Source organism: Psammomys obesus, unplaced genomic scaffold, assembly GCF_907164565.1.
Source record: "Psammomys obesus unplaced genomic scaffold, mPsaObe1.curated_primary_1811, whole genome shotgun sequence".
NCBI classification, from domain to species: domain Eukaryota; kingdom Metazoa; phylum Chordata; class Mammalia; order Rodentia; family Muridae; genus Psammomys; species Psammomys obesus.
The window spans coordinates 28,724,433-28,748,572 of record NW_026596040.1 but is presented as its reverse complement, the minus strand read 5'-3'; the positions used below and the strand labels follow the sequence as shown (position 1 = coordinate 28,748,572).

Sequence of the window (24,140 nt, the reverse complement as noted above, 5' to 3'; positions counted from 1 at the left end):
CCTCTTGAAACCCTAAAGCCACGCTCTCGGTAGCATCACTCATGTCGCCGGCTTGCCATGCCTCTGCATAGTTCTAACTGCTTTATCCCTGTAAATTCATGGAGTGTTCCCCCTCAACAGCCTTTTAAATGATATTATCCTTTTTCCCTTAGCGAGCAAAGTGAGGCACAGAAAACTTGCTTCTCACCCACTATGACACAGACAGATGTAGAAGAGCCATCATTTGCACCCAGGTAATCTGACTCTGAGGCTACTTCTATGTAAACACAGAGCTATCCTTTCTCCCTCTGGCTAAAAGCACAGAACTCTTAGGACAAGTTCATATCCTAGAACATTGCTCATTTAAATATCTTTTGGAAGGCTCTTGCAGAAAGTTCTTGAAAGGTGTATGTGTCATGGAGGAGGGGGCAGGAGAAAAGATCTTGTTTCTTGGAGAAAGGCAAACTCAGAATGAGATCCCTTAGAAGGAATCAAGAGTCCCGTTGCCATCTCACTGGTAGACACAAGTCTATAATGATAACCACTGTTGGTTTTATATCATTGTCTTGGCTAAATGAACAGAACCAGTCTTACAGGTAGATCTAAAACACATACACACACAAAGCCATTCCTGGTACCCAACTGTCCAACTTTTTGCACACTTCTTGTTGATCACGCTGCCGAAAATCCGCATTTCTCTGAAAGGGCAACGCCCCCATGTGGTCTCTTCAACTTCCAGGTTTGTCAATGTCAGTGACAATGATTCAGCACTGGTGGCCTATCCTTTCCCTCTATGCCTGTCTCTATGAGGATTTGGCCACAGCTCTGAAGGTGGGCTGATCTACCATGCCCAGAAAACACTGCCTCAACCAAAACACCTAGCCTCCTGTGTGCTTCAAACCAGGAGCGGAGACCCCATAGATGAAGGCAGGAAGGTCAGACTTTTTGTTACAAAAATTCTGTAATCCTCAAAGGGTCAGGGCAATGGTTGATGAAAATGCCCCAGAAACAAAGGGGTACACATAATTAAATCCGGAATAAAAGCAGTTCTGATGAAACAAACACAGTTTGGGCTGGCATAACACAGAAGCACATACAGAGAAGCTAGCAATGGCCCAATGTTACAATTCTTGGCTTAAATTGTTTCACTGTCTCTAACACCACTCTTATTTGTTACCCAAGAAGAAACAGATTCTGGGGCTAGCATGTATGTCGCCAATCTACACCCATCCGCGATCTCCAAACACTTTACTGAAAACAATACCTATGTCTCTCGTTGAACACAGAGAAGTGGAGCCGATGCATAACTAGAGCTTTCACTCTTACTGTTCATGATGTAGAAGGTACTCTACATGCTAACAAAGGAAAGAAGCAAACACCAGCCCGGCAATGAACCCTTCCATCTACAGCGGTAACCTCTCTGCGTCAGACACTAGGGCAATAGTGGCACAACAGTCATAGGTAGAGCCAACTGCTGCTTGATTGGATTAAAGCCAAACTCCATGCTATTGAACCCATGTCTAATACTGCTCAGGTGTCCAACAACCAGGGACTAGATAGGCCATGCACCTAGAGGGAAAATCAAATACTACTGTTCTTCTAATTGAGCAGAGCAATAGAATGACATCTAGCAACATTTCCACTCTACTCATGGGTCAGGGACTTGCTTAGTCATTAGAAAAGCTTCCCCCCGAAGCTGATGGGTACAAATACAGAGAACCGTAACTGGACAAGGTGCAGAGAGTAGGAGACTTTAGGAAACACTCAGTCCTAAATGGGATGTCTTCATCAAGCCCCCTCCCCTTGGGGCTCAGTCAAGTATGGCAAAGAGGGGGCAGGAAGATTGTGGAAGCCAGTGGAGATGGAAGACACCAGGGAAAAAGTGCCTTTCAGACACAACAGGAGTGAAACTGTTCAGCATACACAGGGCCTACACAGGTCTGCACCCCAGGAAGTCTGTGTAGTGCCGAGAGGGGAATTGGACATAAACCCTCATCCCTAACCCAGAAGTTATCTCCAGTTAATAACCAGTTACAAAGGAAAATATCAGGTTTCTATAACAGAGTCTCAGTGGTTACACGAACAATAGTTAAAGGCAGTCCTATAGGCCTAGCAATAGATGGACAACACACTCATACATACAAAATCCAATGGCATTTTGGAGATGTTTCTGTCTCATAATGCTTTGTTTGGCCATTTTTTTTACCTTACAGCTCTTTTGCTTATATATTATAGTTCCCAATTTTGTAATTTTTTTTTTACCAGTTTTGTGTTTGCGTGTGTTTGTACACACAAGTATGTGTGTGTACGCCTATGTGGGTGTGTGTCTATGATGTGTTTCTCATGCTTCTCTTTGTTGTTTTCTTCTGTTTATTTGTTTGCTTTGTTTTACTCTGGTTTGTTTTATTTTTTTTTCTTTCTCATTTGCCTATTTGTTTTCTAAAGAGAGAAAAAAAGGCATAAAAGCAGACAAGTGGGAAGGTGGGGAGGACCCTGAAGGAGATGAGGGAGAGGAAGCTGATCCAAATATATTGCACGAAAAAATATTTTCAATTAAAAATCTAACCATCCTACCCCGCCCCCAAATAAATATCATGATGCAAAGAAGGCTGTCACTGTGTAAGTGGTCTTGAGGCTGAAAGGAGCATGACCAGCACTTTACAGAGAAGCGAGCTTCATGCAGTAGCAAGTGGATTGGCCACCCGAGGGCCTGCTCGTGGCTCACTCAGCTTGCTTTCTTAAACAACTCAGGACCACCTGCCTGAGAGGGCTTATCCTTCCCACATCCATCATTAATCAAGAAAATGCCCCACAGATTTGCCTGCAAGCCCATCTGATGGAAACATTTTCTCAATCGCAGTTCCTTCTTCCCAGATGACTGTAGCTTATGCCAAGTTTACAAAAAAAAAAAAAAGAAAAGAAAAGAAAGAAAAACAGAGAGAGAGAAGCAGCATAATCTATCACCTTCCGGGGGCGCCTCAAAGATTTTAGGAGACTGCGTATGCGAAAGGCCCCTGGTACAAAGCCTCTTTTATCAGCTCTGTGGAAAAATACATGTCATGCTCAACACTAGAGGAATTCCAGAAGGACACAGTCAAGTTTTTGAAATTTCATCACAAAGTAAGCTTAGATGATAAAGCCTGCACATTTCCCCATTCCGTCTCTCATAAAACGGACACTAGGCCATTGTAAGACCATATATCACCCGTGTCAAGCCCACTGCACCCAGCTCTGCAGCTTTCTTTCTACTAAGTACTAGCGTGTGGCCCTGCTCCTCAGGACCTCACAGATTAGGTAATGGGAAGCAAACAGCACGAGTCTAAGTACAAGTCTTGCCGGAAGTTTCTGGTAACTCAGAACAACAGAAGAGGAGGCTGCTCTGTCCCTTAGGGCTGGCAGACACTGAGAAGCCTGGGAACTCCCAGGGGAAATGTGACAAATGGCCCCTTCCCCTTAGGGCAGTAAGAACACATGTCATCTACTTAGCAACTAGGGCATGGTCCAAAGATATTTTTTCCAAGATTTTGTTCACGAAACTTCCCTCACTCCTTCTTTTGAGAAACGGTTTGCAGGATCTTTTAAAAGAAACGCTCCAGGCAACTTTGAGAAGTGTGAGCTGATGTCATCTATGGCTTATCCCAAAGGCAGGGGCTTAAAGACTACAGCAAAGAACTGGAAGCTGAAGTTCTGGGGTGGGCAAAAGGAACTGTCCAGAGCCTTCAGAACAGTGTCATTCCTGTGTGTGCGTGGAATGCTAGCCATACCTCCAGGAAGACCAAATCCACCCACTCGGAGTCGATAGGGTAAAGGAGCATCCCAACCCTTCAGTTCAAGAGTTCTTCCCTTCTGCTCAGTAGTAGCTAAAGCCACATGGCCACCAGCACCAGGAAAGAGCTTCCTTTCAGATATCCAAAGACAATGAAATTGACTCTGATCCTCCTTATGGGTAAAATAAACACAAGAAAGGCTTGCTATAAATACTACAGAAATCTGGTCCTCTTGCACAGCTTTCTGTGGTTAAATGAGTTTTCTCCTATCACTGAAATGATCCCTTTAAGCCTATAAAAACTGTGCAAAATCTTTAAGGAGTCTAAGTGTGGTATCAGAGACAGAGAAGACACAGATTCTCGACCTCAGCAGGATGTTTACCAAGTAGTTACTCCAAAATATAGTAAGCTTCAGGCCATCTCCAACAGTCTCAGGAAGTCTAAGATAGAGGCTGACACCACCTAAAAGTCTTATTTCTCTCTGCCCAGAGGCACCAGGTCTTTGTTTTGAACACAGTGTCTTGTCTTTCAGGAGTCTATTTATCGACATTACATGATTGCTTCAACAAACGACAGTTGGGAATAAAGACTACCCGGAAGAATAAAAACAGTATTATTAAGCCCACCCAAGTTTCTAACTAGCCCACAGTACTAACTATGGAGGTGCTCAGGCTAACATGCAGTGGTGGGCCTGCTCAGAGAACAGCTTGTTCCACAGTTTCTTGAATCGTATGTGGGAGGCAGGCAGGCCTCTCTCCACCTCAGCTGAATGCTGGAGATCAGACCACTAATTTTAATCACCCTGGCTGTAAACTAGCAACTGGCAAGTGAAAGAAACTGATGTTAACACTGCCTCAAAGGTAAGGATTAACCAAAGCTCTTTGGAAATGGAATCATAAGCGTTAATAAATTTTACTACGTTAGACCCTTAATTCTGTTCTGGGGGCTTATCCTAAGGAAACAAGTCTACAGAAGGGCCTTTTCGTATGAAAGTATCCATTAAGGTAAAAGGTGTGTATTCAACAATGGGGACATGATTTTAAAAGTCAGGTGTATAAAAGAATATTATGCAGTAATTTAAAACCATATTTATAAAGAAAATGTTCATAATATAATACTAAAAGTGAATGATCCACTTATAAAATTGAACATGCATTAATGCAGCTCTGTATGAAGAAAAAGGGGAAAAGACTGAAATTAAGTTAGAATATTAACACAGAGAAACATCTGTACGAGCACACATCTGTAACTCATTTTCTTCTCTTGGCTTGTCTGTGCTTTCCAAATATTCTTACAATGAGCAGATGTTGCTTACAAAGGGAGGATTTTGGTTTTTGCTACAAAGTTCCATCTAAGCAGCTAAGATAATTAATCAACATGCTCTGAGAACATTAGAAACAGTGTATCAATTCCTATCCACAAAATTAGCCCAAGAAAAACACCAGTGAGAAGATGGTCTGAATCTATGGATAGAGGTACAGTCGCTCAGAACAAAAGATGGGAGTTGACTTCTAACCGCCTGGTGGGGGAAGGTGAAAGGGTTCCTAAGTTTTCACCACCTTCAATTTCACACATTTCAAGCAAGCAGTGGCCTCCCCCCCCCCCCCCCCGCAGACACAGCTTCAGAGCCACCCACTCTTCCCACAGGCAGTCTGCAGTCTCCTGAGTGTCAGCCTCCCAACAATTGCTTTGTAAGTGATAATGTGACAAGTTCTGTTGAGGTATGATTAGTAGCATCTTGATTTTTCCTTGCCCCAAAACAAAACTTAATGCTAAGGACACCAATTAGAGCACATAAAGCAACATTCTTTTCTATTAACCCAGACATTTAGCAAAGTCACTGCTGTCTTCAACTCCAAAAGCATGTGAAATGGTATGTAGGATAAAACTAAAGAACAAAACCAACTAAGAAGGTTGGCAGTAGCTTTCTTTTGCTTTCAAGTGTTGCTCATGCAACGCGAATGAAAAGCTTAATCCCTTCCATCCTATGTCATAGAAACTGTTGCAGTGACGCCATAAAAAAAAGAGAAGAGAAGAGACAGGGAACTAAGAAAATGAGCCAAAGCTATAGTAGGTCCCTCCAGGGTACCCAGTTTCTTAATTATTTTTCCTAGTACTTGATAGAACATCCTGACAAAAGCAACTTAAGGGAGAAAGGTTCATTTTGGTTCACAGTGCAAGGATGCAGTCCATCACAACAAGGAAGTCAGAGCGGCAGGAGCTTGAGGCAGCTGGCTACGTGCCACCCACAGTCAAGAAAAGAGACATGGTGTACCCAGTTCTTGGTGTCCCTTCTGTATAGTACTGGATCCTAGCTCAGAGTATGATGTCTCCCACAGTAGGTGGGTCTATCTACCTCATTCAACCTAGTCAAGATAATCCCAGTGACTGTAGATCTCAAGTGACTACTGAATTAACCATCCTAATTCTACCGAGGGTCAGCTTGACAACCAACACATCATTTTGTAGCATCACCTTCACACCCTAGTCTTCAAAGTCTCATGTTCGCTTTGGACTGTATTTAGGCTATCTTCTTTCAAATGAATTTTGGTAGGTGGTGTTTTGCCCTTGAGACACCATTCTTATGTCCTAGTGCAATGCAGGCTTCTTTTCAACAGTGTTGACCCTCTGTAACAATCACAGCTGCTTTCTCAGCACCAGCCTAAATGTTGTCCTGTCTTCAGATGTCTTCTGCCAAATAAGTTAGTCCAATACTTTAAAACCCAACTTGATTTGAGCTCTCAGGACACAGAATGGAACCACATGTTTTACAAAACAAAAACAAAAAACAAAACAAACAAAAAAAAAAAACAAAAAAAACATGAGTAGGCTGTTGAGATGGCACAGTGGATAAAGGTACTTGCCATCAAGACTTAGTCTGATCCCCAGGACCTAAGTGGTGGAAGGAGAAAACTGACTCCACTAAGCTGTCCTCTGAGCTCCACACACATCCATGGCACATGTGTGACCATGCATAAACAGATAGATAAACATAACTTATAAAATCACAAGAAAGGCCCCTATCTCAGTTCTTGATAGCCTTTGTTCATCACTAAATCCTTAGGAGGTAAGCCTCTACAGTTCACATTTCCTGCCAATCTTGTCTTCCAAAATATCCCTGAGAACCACTCATAAGCTCTGCTTTACAGTATGCAATTTCCCAAATCCTTTCACATTCCTCCCGGAGAATCACGAAGTTTATTACAGCAAAGGCCCCATTTCTCACTATCAATTTTCTGTCTTAGTTACCTTCTCTGTTGTTACAGTTAAAACTTCCTAACAAAAGCACCTGAAGGGAGAATGGTCTTATTTTGGCTCACAGACTAGTGTTACAATCCACTGTGACAGAGAAGTCAGAACAGCAGAATCTTGAGGCAGCCGGTCACATGATATTCACAGTCAAAAAGCAGAGAGTGATGAATGCTCCTTTACATACAGTACTGCATCCTGTCCTAGGGAATGGTGCCACCCACATCTTCTCACCTCTGTAAAAGTAACCTTTTATAAATTTTCTGTAAAAGTAACCTTTTTTTTTTTCTTTTGAGACAGGGTTTCTCTGTGTAGCCTTGGCTGTCCTGGACTCACTTTGTAGATCTGGCTGGCCTCAAAACGATCCACCTGCCTCTGCTTCCCTGAGTGCTGAGATTAAAGGCATTTGCCATCACATTCAGTTTGTAAAAGTAACTTTCATTCACCTGAGACTTATTGTCTCTGTCTGGTAACCTATGCGGAGTCTTCAGGCCTCCATACAATCAAGGCCCAGACTGTTTTCAGCCTCTGAGATTTATTGTTGAATAATCTCATCCTTTCTACTTCTTTCTGAGCTCTGTTCTGGCTCAAACTCTTCTCCCAGGTGACTTATTCAATCTGGCTTTTCTCTTGGCCTCTGGATTGCTCTGATTGTCCTGAAACTAACTCCAACAATCTGTTTCAATCTTGTGGCTCTTTCTCATTCTCTTGCTCATTCTGTCTTTACCTGTGTCTAGCCTGTTCTCTCTCTGTAACCTCTCTGTAAAACTGCCTCCTCCCTCCTCTCATGAGAGTTGAGCATATCTTATTCTGTCAAATCTTTCTGATTCGTCACTTTGGCTGCCACTCAAATGGACATCACTTTCAAAATGAGTGCTTCTTTCTAACAAACTAACTTTACCTTCATTGTTTGGGATTAAAGGTGTGTACCACCAAGCCTGGACCTAAGCTTTTCTTTACCTGAAACCTGCTCTATACCAGGCTGGCCTTGAACTCAGATATCTGCTTGCCTCTGTCTCCTGGGATTAAAGGTGTATGCCACCACCATTCAGTGTGTCAGCAAATCACAGAGACCTAGAAGGCCTTTGGATGTGATCTCTTGCCAGAGTAGCCATGTTCTGAATTTAAAATTCCTCTATACACCTCAGTCAACATAATCCCCCACAGATATCCCCAGAGGCCCATCTCTCGAATGACTCTAGATGTCATCAGTTAATAATTGAGATTAACCACCAGAGCCAAGTATTTGTATGTCCTTTATTTTTATCACTAGTTACTTTCCAGAGATGTGGGAAAGCTAAAAAAGTCATCATCCTGAATGCACACATGTACTCTCACAAATGGTACTAGGCACCTAATAGCATCTTATAATAAGATTAGTCAACGAAGGCACTAGCAAATGCATACCTTTGTTTGAAACTAACTCTCCGAGCCCATCCTTGGTCTCACTTGAAACACTGCTGTCTCTATGACCCTGGCTTTCTGTGCTTCCAGGCTTTAATATACACAAAACTCAGAGGTCTTGTTATGATAAAGGTCCCAACTTAGCAGATTTCAGTGATGCTGAGACTAACTAAAGAAAAAAATAAAGAGAAGGCCACTGGCACTTCCAGCTCTGGGCTGTGCCAATCATGTTTCGTGGCCCAGCAACACCAGAAACACAATACTGGCCTCGGAGGTGTTGTAAAGATTAACAGAGAAAAAAGAAACAGGCAAACCGCACGGTGCCCAGCACACCCGGCTCCCAGACACATTAGTCATAGTTATCCTTTTACCACTAATTCTGCTATTGCTCCTGCGATTGTTATTGAAGCAGGCCGACACAACTAGGAAGAGATAAAGGGATAAAGAAATAGAGTTCTGGAGAGAAGTATGCGATAAGATAAGAAAATGTGAGCTAGGGAGGAGGTGCAAGAGAGTGGCCTGAGCAAGCTCGAGGAGGGTGTGGGGCGCTGCTGGGAGTGGACACCGCTGGAAATTACTATAACCACTATCATTTGCTTGGGCTTTAATGTCTGAAAAGCCCTATGCTGCCTACCAGGGATTCTCCAGGCAGAATGTGGGGTTCTGTTTGCTGCTTCACACAGAAGCACAGGTTGGCCTGTCTGCCTCTCCCCTTGAGGTAAAAGAGTGGTGAGAGCAAGACGTGGCTCGTGGAAACCACAATGAACCAGTACTGGCTTGGGATGGCAAGGCAAGCATGGAAGCAGCCTCGGTTGTTAGGAAGGAAATGGCAGCTGCAGGAACTAGTCACATCCTTAAGAGCAGAAGCAGCCTCTGTGACTGCCCTGGGACTAGGCTGGGGTCGTGACCCTGGTGCTCCCCCTCCTCAGATGTGTCTCGTCCCACTTCCTCTCCCTTTCCTATCCTTGTCGCCTCTTCTCAGAGCTGCTTTTAAGAGTCTCTTCACAGGCATCTCTCCACACGTCTCGTCCTTAGTTGCCTTCTGGGTAGTGAGGAGGCTAAGTGACACCTGAGTGGTTCACAGAGGGGCTTCAAGTCACCCCTCCAAACAGAAGGGAAGGACATCCACGAAGAAGCAGGTTTTGAAACCAAATCAACCAAAGGTATGTGGACTGAGCAGTGATTAAGAGGCAAGGACTCCAGGCTAAGAAGTCTGAAGATGATTCTAAAGGGCTTAACTTGGGTCCATGTCTTCTAAGTGTTGATCATTTCAGTCACGATCCTGGATAACCACCACCCCCCCCCAGCTCCAGGCAGAAGTGCTCTAGTTCAGGCCCCCAGGGCACAGCCAGAGACACTGAGAATGTTAGAGTTAGCCCATGTTTCCCACAGTGAGGATGAGGAGCAGACAGGTGGCTGGGCCACCTAACTCCACAACAGAACTCTGTGGGCTCAACTCACTGCACTGTTCTTAGCCTTCCTCAGAGCAGGGCAGCAGAGGCCTGGAACACCTTCATTCACAGAGACGGAAAGGAACTGAAGGTCCTGTCCAGCCCCTGTGGCTCTCAGTTCCAAGCCTTGACCCCTTTTCTCCAGGCACCCCAACAACCTGAACCACTCTCACTACAAAATTTGAAAAGCGACAGTTCAATGTCCATAGAGGGAACAACGAAGTCACTTTCTGACTAGTTCTCTCATCTTTCCTCTGAAGTAAAACACATGAAGGAAAAAATGGCTCTTTTTACATAAAAAAAAAAATATTTTCCTATGTTCCAGAAGGTTTTGGGTTTTTTTACATAAAAAAAAAAAAAAACCATTTTCCCTAGATTTATATTGTTCCCAATAAACAAGGAGCCATCCGCCTAGAAGATGAAGTAGTTTCCCGGGGTGTTAAGTGAATCAGATGAAACCCAGAGTCACTGCATCTCAGCCCCATGGTTCTAGCACTAGCCAGACTCAGAGGCTGCTTGTAAAACATGCTAACTGGCGGCCAGTAGGGGACATTAGAATGTCCTTTGTGACGGTAAAGAGTCACACTACATCCTGATGGCCTGCCTCTCTATAGGCTCATTTACAAAGGACTGGTCCTAAGCACCAAGTTAGCTGGGTCAGGTGGTCCCACCACCACCTTTAGCACAGAGAAAAAACTAAGGCTGGAAAGGGAGAGGTTACTGGTCAGCGATAAATTTCTCCTTGCAGAGTTTTCCTAGCACAAAAAAAAAAAAAAAAAAAAAAAAAAAAAACCAAAAAAAAAAAAAACCAACAATAAAAAAACCACACTAATGCATTATTCTGCAAATGACATAGCCCTATTTAGAGAACAGGGGTGGGGGTGGAGAGAGTAGTGTATTATTTGGCAGCCTGAACCCTTGATTCCGCCTAGCATTCAGTTTATATACACCTCTACGTTACATACAGTGGTTTGGAATCTTGTTACCCACCACCTCACAGTGAAATCAAAGCCCCTTCTCCTCCATTAAGTAGAGAGTGTCCTCACCTGTGAACGCATTTGTGGCCTGAAAACCAGCTTCCTGCATACTGCTCCCCAGACAAGCCTGTGTTTCAATTCTTAAGCTGTCCTGTGATGAAGAAACTGCCTGGGCGAGGCCTCAGGTCACTTCCATCTTAGCCTGTCCAAGTCCATCACTCTGCTGGTCCAGCTTTTGGGAGCATCTGATGCCCTCTGACTGTGCTCCCACACCCCGAGAGCAGGCACTACCGGGATGCTACACAATCCAACAGCATGTAGGACACACACTCTCATCAGCCGTCCAGCCAGAGAGTTGAGGCCATGGTGAGGTCGGGAACAAAGAAGCTGTCCTGCTGAAATCCGCTCTCCCGCCTCAAAGTGAAGGGCTCCTGGGCCTCGCGGTCGCCAACATCTTCCACACAGTGAGCAGGCTCAGCCTCATCAAAATGGTTCACAGGCTGCTCTGATCTGCTGCTCTCTCTGCTTTGCTTCTGTTCTTGCTGAAATTAAAAAGAAAGAAGTCACTTTCTCAAGGGCCTCAGAAACCATTAAGACCAACAGACCTGCTGGGCATGGTGGTGTATACTTATCACCCTGATACCTGGGAGGCTGAGGCAGAAAAGAGTACAGAAGCCAGGCTCAGCAGCATAGTGAGGTCTTGCCTCACAAAAACAGAACAGCAGCAGACTAACAGGCCTACAGAAACTAAGAAATAAAAAGGAACTCAGCCTTTGTGACCATGACCCTTCTGTGAACACTGGGGTAAGGGGTGAGGGAAACCCCCATTTAAAACCCTCATACACCACATACTCCATTTTCTAAGCCACTTTAATAACAGATATAAGATCACAATTTCCAAATGTCTTTCCTTGGGCTACTTAGAACTCACACACACTCTTCAGAAATTAATTTCCCAAAGTCTTAGAAGGGGTTTTAGCTCATGTCAACTGCCATCAGCAGGACAAGAAGGGAAAATTAAGATCCAGAAGAAGGAATTTTTAGAAGTGACTCTTATACTGTGATCAAGTGGAGCTTAACAAATAAAAGATGAGTCATCAGACATCAAAACTCATGACACATCCCACCAACAGAAGACAAATCCAAACAAGTACCTAAACAGAATCAGAAAAAGCATTTGATAAACATCAACATCCCCTCATGAGCATTAGGTATAGAAAGAACACACCTCAGCACAAAGAGGCAATAGGGCTGATACACACACACACACACACACAGCCAATGCCATAGCAATGGGAAAGACTAAAAAAGTTTTAAGACTAGGAACAAGACCAGCACATCTACCTATACCACTATACCTCAACACAACTGCAGAAGAAAGGCAAGAAGAAAAAAAAAAGAAAGTGGCTAATTTGGAAATGAAGTCAAACTGTCCTTGCTTGTGAATACCTGGGTTTTAATAAGCAGAAAAAAAAAAAAACTCTACTAAAAATTGCTAGCACTCATAAATTTAACAAAGTTGAAAACTAAAATATCAGCACTTTAGAAAAATAAGAGCAATTTTTATACATAAATGAAAAGTCACTAAGGAAGATATAAAATATTCCAACTCACAATGACTGTAAGAAAGGGGAGGATGAGAAAGAATGGGAAGAAGGAATAAACAAAAAGAAAAAGGAAGGAAAAAGAAAACCTAGTGTTGGGAAGAGAAGGCATCAAGAGCCCAGTTTATATTTAAACAAAGATGGAGGTGATGTGGCCATCTGGTGAGCTGTGGGTCAGCACAAAATGACTGCCACACCACAAGTAAATAGTGATTCTCTGCTGTGTAACTGTTCCTCACAGAATGCCATTGTGTGTGTGTGTGTGTGTGTGTGTGTGTGTGTGTGTGTGTGTGTGAATTCTGTATAAATATGGCCATGAGGTCAGAGACCTAAGCTTTTCACCTCCATTTTGCCAGCGTACCTGTGTGTTTTTCTATACATGTTTGTCTACTTCCATGTGGCCTCTGTACCAATCTGCTTGTGTCTTTATGCCTGCCTCTATGTGGCTCATGTGTGACACCATGTGCCTGGGTGCCAGCCAGTGGCCCCTGGGCTGGTGAATCAAGTGTGCCTTATGTGCCTGAAGCCTGAAGCTCTTCACTTCTCTTCGAATTCCCAGCCTTCATGACCCTCCTCTGTTCCTGGCATCAGAAAATGTACCTCATCTGAAGCAATGTATTTAACACACAGAGAGACACACAGACACACAGACACACAGACACAGACACACACACACACACAAATTCTAAACCCCAGAGCTGGATAAATAGTTCAGAAATTGAGAGTACCTGCTGCTCTTTCAAGAGACCCAAGTTCAGCTCCCAGCAACCACATGGCAGCTCACACCTGCCTATAACCTCAGCACCAAGGTAACCAATTCTCTCTTCTGACTTCTTTGCCTACATACAAACCCCATGACACACCAACACTCATACACATACTCACACAAAAATAGAATTTAAAAAAGAAAATCCTAAATTCAATTGCAAAGAAACCGTGAGCAAAGAACTGAGAGACATCAAGATGCCTAAATTCCAAAGGTACTCCAAAGCAGCATCACACCAGCATGAAATAGGATGATGACCCATGCAGCAGAAGGGAGAACCCAGGAGGAAGGGCATGGATTTGTCGCCAGCTGGTCTTTAACAAAGGGATCAAACACATACATTAAGGGAAAAAACAACAACAACAACTAGTAAATGGCTCTGAAAAACCCAGAGATCCATATTCAGACAAACAAAATGAGATCCCTATCTCTTACCACATGCAAAAATCAATCCCAAATGCAACAAAGATAGAACTATGACACTCTTAGTACTTGTTAATATTGCCTTTTGTTTTGTTCTGTTTTGTTTCATAGGCCTTAGAAGCAGGGGAAACAAAAGGCAAAATCAGCAAATGGACTTAAATCAAACTAAGACCATCTAGCATACTACTGAGACAGTCAACAGAGCAAAAGGTCACTCTATATAATTAGAGAAAATACTTACATGTTCTTCAGACCAGGAGAAATATCCAGAATATGTATCAGGAGAAACAAAACATATCAGATACATGGCTAAAGCCATGAATAGAAAGTTTCACAAAGAGAGTCTTTACAAACAGCCAATATATGAGAAAAATGCCTATGAGGGGATCAGAGGTTGTCTACGCAGCCTGCAGCCCTTCATCTGGCTTCCCAGTGCTCCACACAGTCTGCTCCATAGTGCTGTCCCGATCACAGAACCCTCATTTATCTCACTGCGCTCCAAGTTTCATGAAGACAAGGGCAGTGACTACTTGATTCACCCAATCCCCTCAGCACACACAGAGCACTGCCTTTACCTGGTAGGTGCCCAGGGAAGAAACACTTATTGAATTGATATTCCAGTGAATGAAAGTAATTAACACAATGTTTCCTAAGAAGTGTTCCTCACACAGGCCAAATGGGTGCAGGGAGAGGAGATCAGCAAATATCTGTTATATAAACCCACCCCCAAGCCTTGAACTTACAAGTGCAATGGGGAAGCAGGTGAGAAGCCGTCTTTAGCTCTGCTCCGCTCCGTCCTCTTGCGTAGGGAAGGGGGAATATTTCGCCCCCTAGTGAAGGTGAAACAGTAAGTATGAACACTGGGGCTACCGTGGTCTTACTTCACAAACTGTCCTCCCCAGAAAAGACCTTTACAGGCCGCTGACTTGAAGTCCTTTCAATATAACGTCTAACCCCACTTACCATGACTATAGAGAAAGAACATGTTCAGCAGTAGTTAACTAGCCCAAATGCCTAATGTGGAGAAGAACCAGGACTTCCAACATGTCTCTTCTCCTCTTGTTCTCCCCAGCTTCTAGACCTGGGATAGTTCTTTAAACCTAAATGCCTTTAGCTTAATGATACTAATAATCAAGGTAGGAGGAGACTTACCCAGAACAAAAGGTCACAGGCTCTGCCTGACCCACACATCCAAGATCACACCCTCTACAGAAAGCCCATGGCCATCACACACACACACACACACACACACACACACACACACACACACACACACACGAGTCCTCCTCAGATGTTCTGTTTATCCTAGAAAGATGGAAAGGACTAACCAGGAAATAAATTAATTTAATACTGCACTTGAAAACCGTCTTGAAGCACCTCCATAACAGAGCAACAGTAACTAAGGAAATAGAGCATACTCAATGGAAAAACACCCCCACAGGAAGGGACATTTTTAAAAACATAAACACTCCCGAAACTGAACCAAATAAGTTGTAGAGTAAGTCTGCCATTGCCAGCTATTCATAAAAAAATATGTGAAATACAGTTCTCCTGGGAATCATTCAAGAAGGAAAACTTTACTTCATTTCACTTCATTTTCGTTTAGCTTTCACCAAAAAAATATGTGATATAAACAGATATGCAATCCAGGAAGTAGGAAGGTCACACAGTGGGCACCGAAGCTGAAGCCTGGCAGAGAAGTGGTAGATCCTTTCTTTCGAAATCAACTTAACAGTCAAAAAAAAAAAAAAATTATAGCATACAAAGAACCAACACTGGGGTTGTGTTTTTATTTCCTTTCACTGTGGACAGACTGTTTCACTGGCAGAGTGTCTGTTGCCTAGGTGACGGCCAGACTAAGCAACAGAAAACTCCAGCGCCTCAGCGTCCAGGACCTGGCTTGTGACAGATGACCTCTTACTCTCTGCCCACCAGAAGAGTTCCGGGAAGAAAAATAACACCCAAAAAATTGAAGAGGTGGTGCTCAGCTTTAGCAAACTTAGGCACTGTTGCTAAACTGAAAACAGGGTACACTTTAGAGTTCTGCTGTGACATTACCAGAACTTCTCAAACGCTGTTTCCTTTAAACCAAGACCTAACGTGGCAGATGATGTTTATTGAGGCAGGTGTGAGGGGCAAAAAAGCTGAGGGTTCCACATCCAACTTGGGCTAAAATCACTCAGTTTCTCTACCCAAAGTGCAGATGATTGAAACCTGAGTGAGGACCAATCCAACTAAAGATTAGAGGGGAGAGGGAAGGGGGGAAAGGAGGGTAGAGGGAGGAGAAGAAGGAAGAGGAGGAAGAAGGAGGGAAAGGGAGAAGTGGGACTTGATTAAGAGAAACACAGGGAGCGCCCAGGGACGTCCCTGCTCCCGAGTTCCAGCCCCATTTATCAGACTTGGTCGAGGCAGTCGGCCTGTCTAGACTCCCACTTCCTCACTTTGTAAACCGAGGAGGTGAAATTCTTTCCAATCTGAATAGTCCCGGGTGGCTGTGCGCCTGGCCGAAGGAGACGAGAACATGCCTGATGGGCATGTGCTGCAGAAATCACAGAGAATCCGCACGGGTGTCAGGTGTCTGAGCTAGTCAAAGAAGCATGTGCCAGCCACTAGGGGAGGCTGAGTCGGAGTGCTAGGAATTGTTCATGGTACTTTCGTTTCTGTGACTTGCGGGTATAACACAGCATGTAGCTTTCGTATTACAATCTCAAAGCTATCCTGGCTGGGGGTGGCTCACCAGCGCTGATTTTATCTTCAGGATAAAGTACTGCCTTCTTTAGGCAGACAATCCAGGAAGCAAGTGATACATAGAGCTTCTGACTCAAGCACACAGATAAGCTGCAAGCAAAGAAACCAATTACCATGGCGTTCCTTGAAATGCTGCTTTGGCAAACATAAAGATGGATTTAAAAAAAAAAAAACATAAATAATGTGCTGTCTGAGGCTCAATTCCAACTTGTAAATAAGGAGGGGAGGAACTGTCAAAAAATCAAATAAATAAAATGAAACTATCCTCTACTAATAGGCTAAGTCTAATTATTGCCTTATATGACCCAGCAGCGGAGAAAGCCCCACGGAGCCATCTATCGGATCCCTTCATGTCACGGATGACAACACTACAGAGGATCACAGAAGGTAGGAAGCAAATCAAAAGTCAGAATGTTGTTGTCCACAAAGCCTGGACCATAGCCAGAGATTTGCATTTAGGTCCAAACTGCAATGTGCTCTACACAGGCACAGACCCAAGGGAAGCTGGCCAGTGAGGGAGGTGCCCGAGAGGCTAGAGGTAAGGGTTACACCGCAGCACAAAGCTGCTCGGCAGCAGCTGGGGAACAGGGGTGTGAGCTCTGCTTCCTAAGACCAGAACTGTCTGTGTGGTCATCCTGCAAATGCTCACACCCACAAGGGAAAAGGGTCTGGGCTGGCCAAAGGGTCAGAAAGCCCTCAGGTAAAGGTCACATGAAATATTACCAGCCTGTCCCAGACACCTGGACTGTGTGTGCTAAGCTAAGTGAGACTCTGTCACACCTACCTCCAGCCTAGAGGACAGTCCTTATCCACTATAAATAAATAAATAAAAATCTTAAGGTAAAATTGGCTAAAATGGGCATGGCAGATGAACACTCTAGCTGCCCGCTTACAACAGGCCTGGACAGCTATGCCTCGATACGCTATATCCTGCTCTCCTACCTATTGGACGCCACAAATGCTACATGTACACAGCATTTCATCAGCAATTCATGGGGCCATTACTTTGGCCAGAAATCAGGTGCTGGAAAGGTAGGAGTGAGCAAACAACATTTCTACACACAAGGCGCCTGTGTTCTTCTGTCTCACCCACCCTTCTGTCCATGAAGGTGCTTCTGAAGGTACTGTAACTATCTCTGGCACTGACTGTGGAGGCCAGAATGCAGCAAGTGCCCAATAAATCTGAGCTGGACTGCACTGAAACCTGTCTTTAAGACCTGGGTGATCCCAGCTGTATCCCGCTCCCTCATTCCCTCCCAATCCCACCCTCCCTTCCTCATCTCTTCCCTGCCCCTTTCCAAGTCCACTGATTGGACTTGGAAATAAACTGTAATTAATATAAAAAATAAAAAAGAAAAGAAAAAATTAAAAAAGAAAAACAATAGAAGTGGTGGAAGAGAAAAACCAGGATGAGAAAAAAAATCTACTCTAGATGGTCCTCTGAAAGGATCCACCCAACAGGGAATCAAAGCAGATGCTGAGACTTAGGGTCAAACTTCAGGCAGAGTGCAGGGAGTCTTACAGAGGAAGAGAAGAGCAGGAACAGAGCGACATGGAGGAGACAGGAACCCTACAAGGAGACCAACAAAACTAGAAGATCAAAGACTGATGCACCAACGGAGGACCATGCATGGAAAGGACCTAGACACCCTGCTCAGATGTGGCCAATTGGCAGCTTAGTTTCTAAGTGAAGGGAGCAGGGGCTGCCTCTATCATGAACTCTGTTGACTGCTCTCTGATCACTCCAATTATGCAGCCTTGCCAGGCCATGGAGGAAGAGGATCCAAGCAGTTCTGATGAGACTTAACAAGCTATGGGCAGATGGCAATAGTGGAGAACTCCCCCTATCAGTGGACTAGGGGAAGGGGATGAAGGGAAGAGGGAGGGAGGGTGGGACTGGAGAAGTTGAGGGAAGGGGCTTCAACTGGGATATAGAATGAATAAATTGTGAAAAAAGAATAATGTACTGCCTTGGCCCTGCATTCACTTTAGAAGCACCAAGGGCACCGTAGGTAAGGAGGCTGATGGTCCTGAGCATTCAAACTCTGGAGCAGTCCTGAGTGGGCACCATTGAAGGCACAAAAGCTTCACATACAATGGGCCGGGGAGTAGAGTTACAGGTTCTGAGTCCGCCACCACCTTGGGTTTGTCTCCTTCTGAGTGTGAGTGTGACTTTGCACTGAATTAATGTCCACCCCAACTTGTAGCCTCAGTGACCTCAGCTATCAAACACAAACAGGGATGCCATCTTCCCCGCGTACTGTTGCACATCTGAACAGAAAAATGAGTGTGCAACCCTAACATCCAGTAAGTACCAAGGAATTACGGCCCCACCGTCCCCATGAACCACCTCTACCAATGGCTTTCAAATCAGGATGTGGAGAAGGGTGACCCGATACGGCCACCTCCAGCCCATGTGTAACCCAACTGGGTGCAAAATGATTTTCATTTCACAGTTTTTCAGTTGATTCTTCTTGTTTTCTTTTCTTTTCTTTTTTCTTTTCTTTTCTTTTTGTTTTAAGTTCTCAATAGACAGAAACCAAAGCTGTGTCGGCTAAAATTAACAACAGGCAAAAAGCAGAGGAGAGGGTACAAGATTAGAGCTGTGTGGGTAACGGATTAGGGGTGTGGTGAGGCAGAGGAGGAGAAGGAATTCTGCCTTTAAAAGGAAGAAGCTTCTTGATATCCAACTTCATGTTTTCATACCAAAATATTGAGATGTGAAAGCACCACTGGACGGAAAATTTAACTGAGGTTTTACGGCTCCCTGCCAGAAACTGCTGTGTGCCAGAGTGCCTTCCTCTCTCCTTCCCCTTCCCTGTTTGATGCACTGTCTGTGTGAAATGCTGGCTGTTTCAAGGCCTCGTGCGCATTTCTCCAGCTTTCCCATGTACCCGAGAACAGAACTCTACAGTGAAGACCAGCCTCCCCTGGCAAACTGGGAAGCAGAGTCCCAGAGCCCGAACTCCAGGCTGCCCCTAACCTCACAGTGCCCTCATACAGGCTATGCTGAACAGAAATGAGGAGAACAGGAAAAACCAATTCTCATACCATAGCTCATCTGGCATCCCATCATACACTCATGATATCTAGGATAGATGACTTTTGACCATTTACAGGGCCCAGCCTTGGCCCATGGTAAATGCAGTGTTTCTCTGTCCACCAGTGGGATGTTAGAGCAGAGAAACTCAACAGGGAGTGCTAACAAAAGAAAAAGAAAAGAAAAAAGTTTGATTAACAGGTGTGTGTGTGTGTGTGTGTGTGTGTGTGTGTGTGTAATCTCTCCTTCTCTTTCTCTCCTTCTCTCTGTTTCATACACACCCACACACACACACACACAGCCCTCAGGGTTATTCAACATCCTGTCTTCTGACAGACTCATTAGAACCCAAATGCCTGTTAAGAAAAATCCAAGCAAAGTCTTGGTAAGCACAGAGGAGAAAAGAAAGTTGCTATGCCTGCACAGTGGACACAGATACAACTTGTTTCCTCTTAGAACTTGCCCTCCCTTTCAATCACTCTGCTGTTTTCTTATCATTTATAGGAACCAGAAAAAGAAAAATGAGATTACGAATACACCACTCTTCATCCATCCAAGTGTGGATACTCATACAAAACTTCAATAAAATCTTTACAGTCTTCTAAGAAAATAGCTTGAAATTCAATGGGCAGAGCTGGGCATGGTAGCACATGCCTGTAATGCCAGCACTTGGGGAGGCAGAGGCAGGTAGATTTCTGTGAGTTCAAGGCCAGCCTGGTCTACAAAGCAAGTCCAGGATAGCCTGGGCTGTACAAAGAAACCTGCTCTGTCTTCAAAAACCAAAAACAAACAAAAAGTCAATGGGCAAGGCACATACCAAGTTCTAAAATCAAGTCAGCCTCCATTGTTGGAACAATTTGGTCAGATCACAGAAATCCAAAGAAATGAGTGATTAAGCAGATGCTTAAATGCTACAACACAAAACGGTACTGTCTGAGGTTGGCTCCAGAGCGGACACAAGCAGCATCGGGGCCCAAGAGTTTAGTAAATGAGCAATCACTGACACTACTTGCAATAATGAAAGCTATGTCTGTGAGAAGCCCTGATGAGTGCACCCTGACGCCACACATTTTAGGGGGAATAACTATATGGTTTCCTATTTTCCTGGAGGGTTGAGTGGGGCGGAGCTGTGAATGTGTGTCTGTCTTGAGGAGCAGCTGTGTTTCCACACAGAACCTGGGAGGTTCAGCGAAGTCTCTCAGGCACTCAGGTCATGCGCCTGCCACCTCTCCAAACTACAGAAGCACTGCTGAGCGGCTATAGTGGGCCATGGCATTCTTAAGCGTACTCCAGCCAGCAAGAGGCCAATGCATACACTCAGTACCCAACGCTTATCCATGTCTGTCTCAACCCATCTAACCAGACCTACTAACGGAGTTCTCAGATACCAGCAAGAGCTCCAGAACCAAGAGGCAACTACCACCAAGTCTGAAGCCTGAACTTACACATTCGTGTTTCTCAAATTACACATTGACCTTGCTAGCCTAACAGCCAATTTCCTCTATGTTTAAAACTGTCATCTTGGGGCTGGAGAGATGGCTCAGGAATTGAGGGCATTTGCTGCATTTCCGGAGAACATGCGTCTTCTGTGGGCACCCGTGTACAAGACGCACACATACACTTTTTAAAAACTTAAAACCTTCACCTTCCTGTTCTCCCTTTTTAACCTACCAAGATCTAGCCTTTATTTATTCTCCTCTCCCCAGAAGTCAATTCGTCAGGAAAGACTTAATTTTTAACTCCTCAGCAAACTTCTGCCACTAGAGGCCAGAGGATCCGGCGCTGGGCAGCCGGAATAAACAGGCAAGTAAGGGAAAGGCCAGGAGACACGTGAGTGGAAAGAGGCTTTATTACAATGTACAGCCACCTCTTCCCATTTCCCTTCTTCCTGCTGTTTTGAAAAGTAAACAGCCTCTGGAACCACACCAATCAAGAGCAGCTCTCAAACCTCGGAAAGCCGACTGTCTCAGCTTCTCACGAAAGTACTCCCCTGTGGCCTAGTGTTTCCCAAACATCCCAAATGACTCATACAATCACCAAAACTCTATTACGTTTACGTCGAATTGTTTGTTTTTTGAGACAGAGTTTCTTTGTGGAGCCCTGGCTGTGCTGGACTCACTTTGTAGACCAGGCTGGCCTCATCCTCATAGAGACCTGCCCGCCTCTGCCTCCCAGAGCACTGGGATCACAGGTGTGCGTCACCGTGACCCACATTTATGGTGATTTTAGAACAAAATAAATATTGATAAATACAAGTGAGATAAGAAAATTAAAAATAGGTAGATGCTGAAGACCCATGTCAAAGTGAAAGTGGTTGGCTGGAGGAAATGATAAGAACAGGATGAAGGTGCTAACGGGGGCTCTAAGGTGGTGCCTGCTCTACAGTTCCCTTGGCAGCAGCACACTGGTTCCCCCTATGAGGCTGTTGGGAGCGCAGGGACAGGCACAGCTCTGGAGCCATACTCCAGAGTCAGAGTTCAACTGAGCAGTTCACCAAGCCTCCACAGGCACACTGCATAAGCTGTCAGGGCCTTGGTCTTTTAGTCCCTAAGTTGAGGGACTAACATAACTGCAGGGAAGCAACATTTCTCTGCAGATGCAGTAAGCCAATTTGAGCCAAATTGAGAGTAGAAAGGCAGGTTTGTTAAGAGGCAGCTCTTGGGTGGGTTCGCCAACCCAGACTAAAGTAAGGGGGTCTTATGGAGCTTAAGCGAGGAGTGATGATGCATTAGCTAGGAGCTGGGATTGTACCCATTTATAGTCAAAAACTGAGCCCCTGGGTGGGCACTCTTGGGTGGATTGCTGAAGACAAGGGGTGATGACACATCAGCCCGGCATTTTCTCCACGCAGGTGGGGTTGAGGGAAGGAGAGTGGACGGGGTTTCCTGGGGAGTGCAGGGGTGTGCAGGGATTTCAGCCAAATAGGAAGTAGTACCAATTAAATATAGAAAATACAAAAAAAAAACAAAAAAAGGATATGTGCATCATGTGAGGATGTCTAATGACTTCTTCAGAGACAGCATGAATTGTGGGTGTGGGGTAATATTGCTTGATGTTATTAGAATCTTTGAGAAGATGCAGCATCACCGTTCAGATGGTAAGGAGTTGAGAGGAAGAAAGTAAGCTGCTTATTTAAAGGGAGAGGAAAGGAAAGCTGAATCAGGAAGGTCCTAATGGATTCCAATCCATGGCTGAACACTCAGTGATGTTAGCCCCCACGACCTGTTTTTATGCAAATTTAATAGTGTTTTTTTTTTTTTTTTCAAATAATTACATTTGTCAGTATTGGTGGTTTGGTTTTTTCTTACTGCTAACCAAAGCATAGAAGTCTTGTCTCTGTTCTTGGTAACCCGGCCCCTGTGTGTTCCTTGAGGCCATGGCCTTCCTGCCCATTCCAACCAAGAGAGTCAGTCATCACTTAATGCAAAATGACTAACAAACTACAAGGGGTCCCTTACATCACAGAAATCACTCTTGACTTGAAATGACTGTCTCCATGCTTCTTTTGATAATAAACATGTTATTATGCTCAATAAAACCACAAGAAAATAATAGCTAAAGATAGCTTTTAAATAACTTATACCAACACCTAAAAATGGTTTCCTGGAGGAAAAAGAAAATATTGGCAAGGATATTTTAAGAGCTTCCTCCTACTTCCCCCTCCCTCTCCTACAGATAAATGTGGCCACATTTAGAGAAATAAGAACTCTCCTGGTATAGCTGTAAACTTGGGCAAAGTGGATTTTACAGTGAAGACAGAGGCTGCCATTGAAATTTAAAAGCAGTCTAGCTACTCCACTACCATCCCTTTCCCTTCTAGTTCCCATGGAAACAGACCTTCCATCACCAAAAAACCGGGGTAAAGATAGCACCATGCCAGTCTCCACGCCCTCCCCCATCGTTTCCATGGGAACTGTAAGAAAAAAGAATGGAGGTTGGATATCTAGACTGCCTACAAATATCCAGCCATGCCTGAAGCTGTGCCCACAGGCCTCCATAGACCCCGCAGCAATGAAACAGAACCTCAGAGAAAGTAGGGCTGGCTGAACTAAGTGAGTAAAGCCAGCTATGACTTCCCAACACATACTGAGATTGTGACTTACCCTCCTCAAACATCCCTTCCGTCAACCAGAGAGGACTCCCACCACACCTAACTGGACAGCAGAATCACTCCTGGCCTCGTGAACTGATAGCCCTGGGAGCTTGGACCACAACTCTGTACCATTTTCTAGCTCCAAAGGTGATTCCAGCGTTGACCATTCTGGAAAACTGATGTCCTAAGCTAGAGCATCCCAAAACTTAAGATGCTTATATAGTCATCTGTGAGAACCTTGATAAACCAGAGTCTAAGTCCAGCAGGTCTGAGACAGGGCCTGAAATGATATATGACCAAACAACTCCCAGGGGATGCTGAATGCTACTCAGTCTCCAGCTACATCTGAGCAGTGAGATCCTAGAATCCAGTGGATTTGGCCTAATGCCTTCCCCACATACCAAAGGTGGAGACTGTAGTCAGTTCTGCCGTTGTGCCCCATTCCCACCTTCCACCAGGCCTACCCATCTCAGCCTCTGAAGCAGAATGCGCTGGTACTGAAAGCTGCAGAGGAACTGGACTTCTGCTTCCTATCATTCCCCCTTTAATGTTTCTATCCACCCCCTAGAGATAACCATATAAACCAGAAGGTAAGAGAACACTTAAATTATGTAACAATGTAAATTAGAATAGCTGCTA

General features: G+C 44.5%; 1 protein-coding gene across 7 annotated transcripts in view; it reads right to left on the bottom strand.

Moving 5' to 3' along the window:
• The window catches only part of Ldlrad4 (low density lipoprotein receptor class A domain containing 4), a 332,822-nt gene that overhangs the window by 192,038 nt on the left and 116,644 nt on the right, over positions 1 to 24,140 (bottom strand). For 6 of the 7 annotated variants that reach the window (XM_055622721.1, XM_055622728.1, XM_055622726.1 and 3 more), the window contains one exon: positions 10,897 to 11,369. In XM_055622721.1, coding sequence (XP_055478696.1) covers positions 10,897 to 10,936 — 40 coding nt within the window. In that variant the 5' untranslated portion in view covers positions 10,937 to 11,369. Of the gene's footprint in view, positions 1 to 10,896; positions 11,370 to 14,363; positions 14,451 to 24,140 lie in introns of all 7 variants that reach the window. The other variant, XM_055622727.1, reaches the window with a different exon arrangement.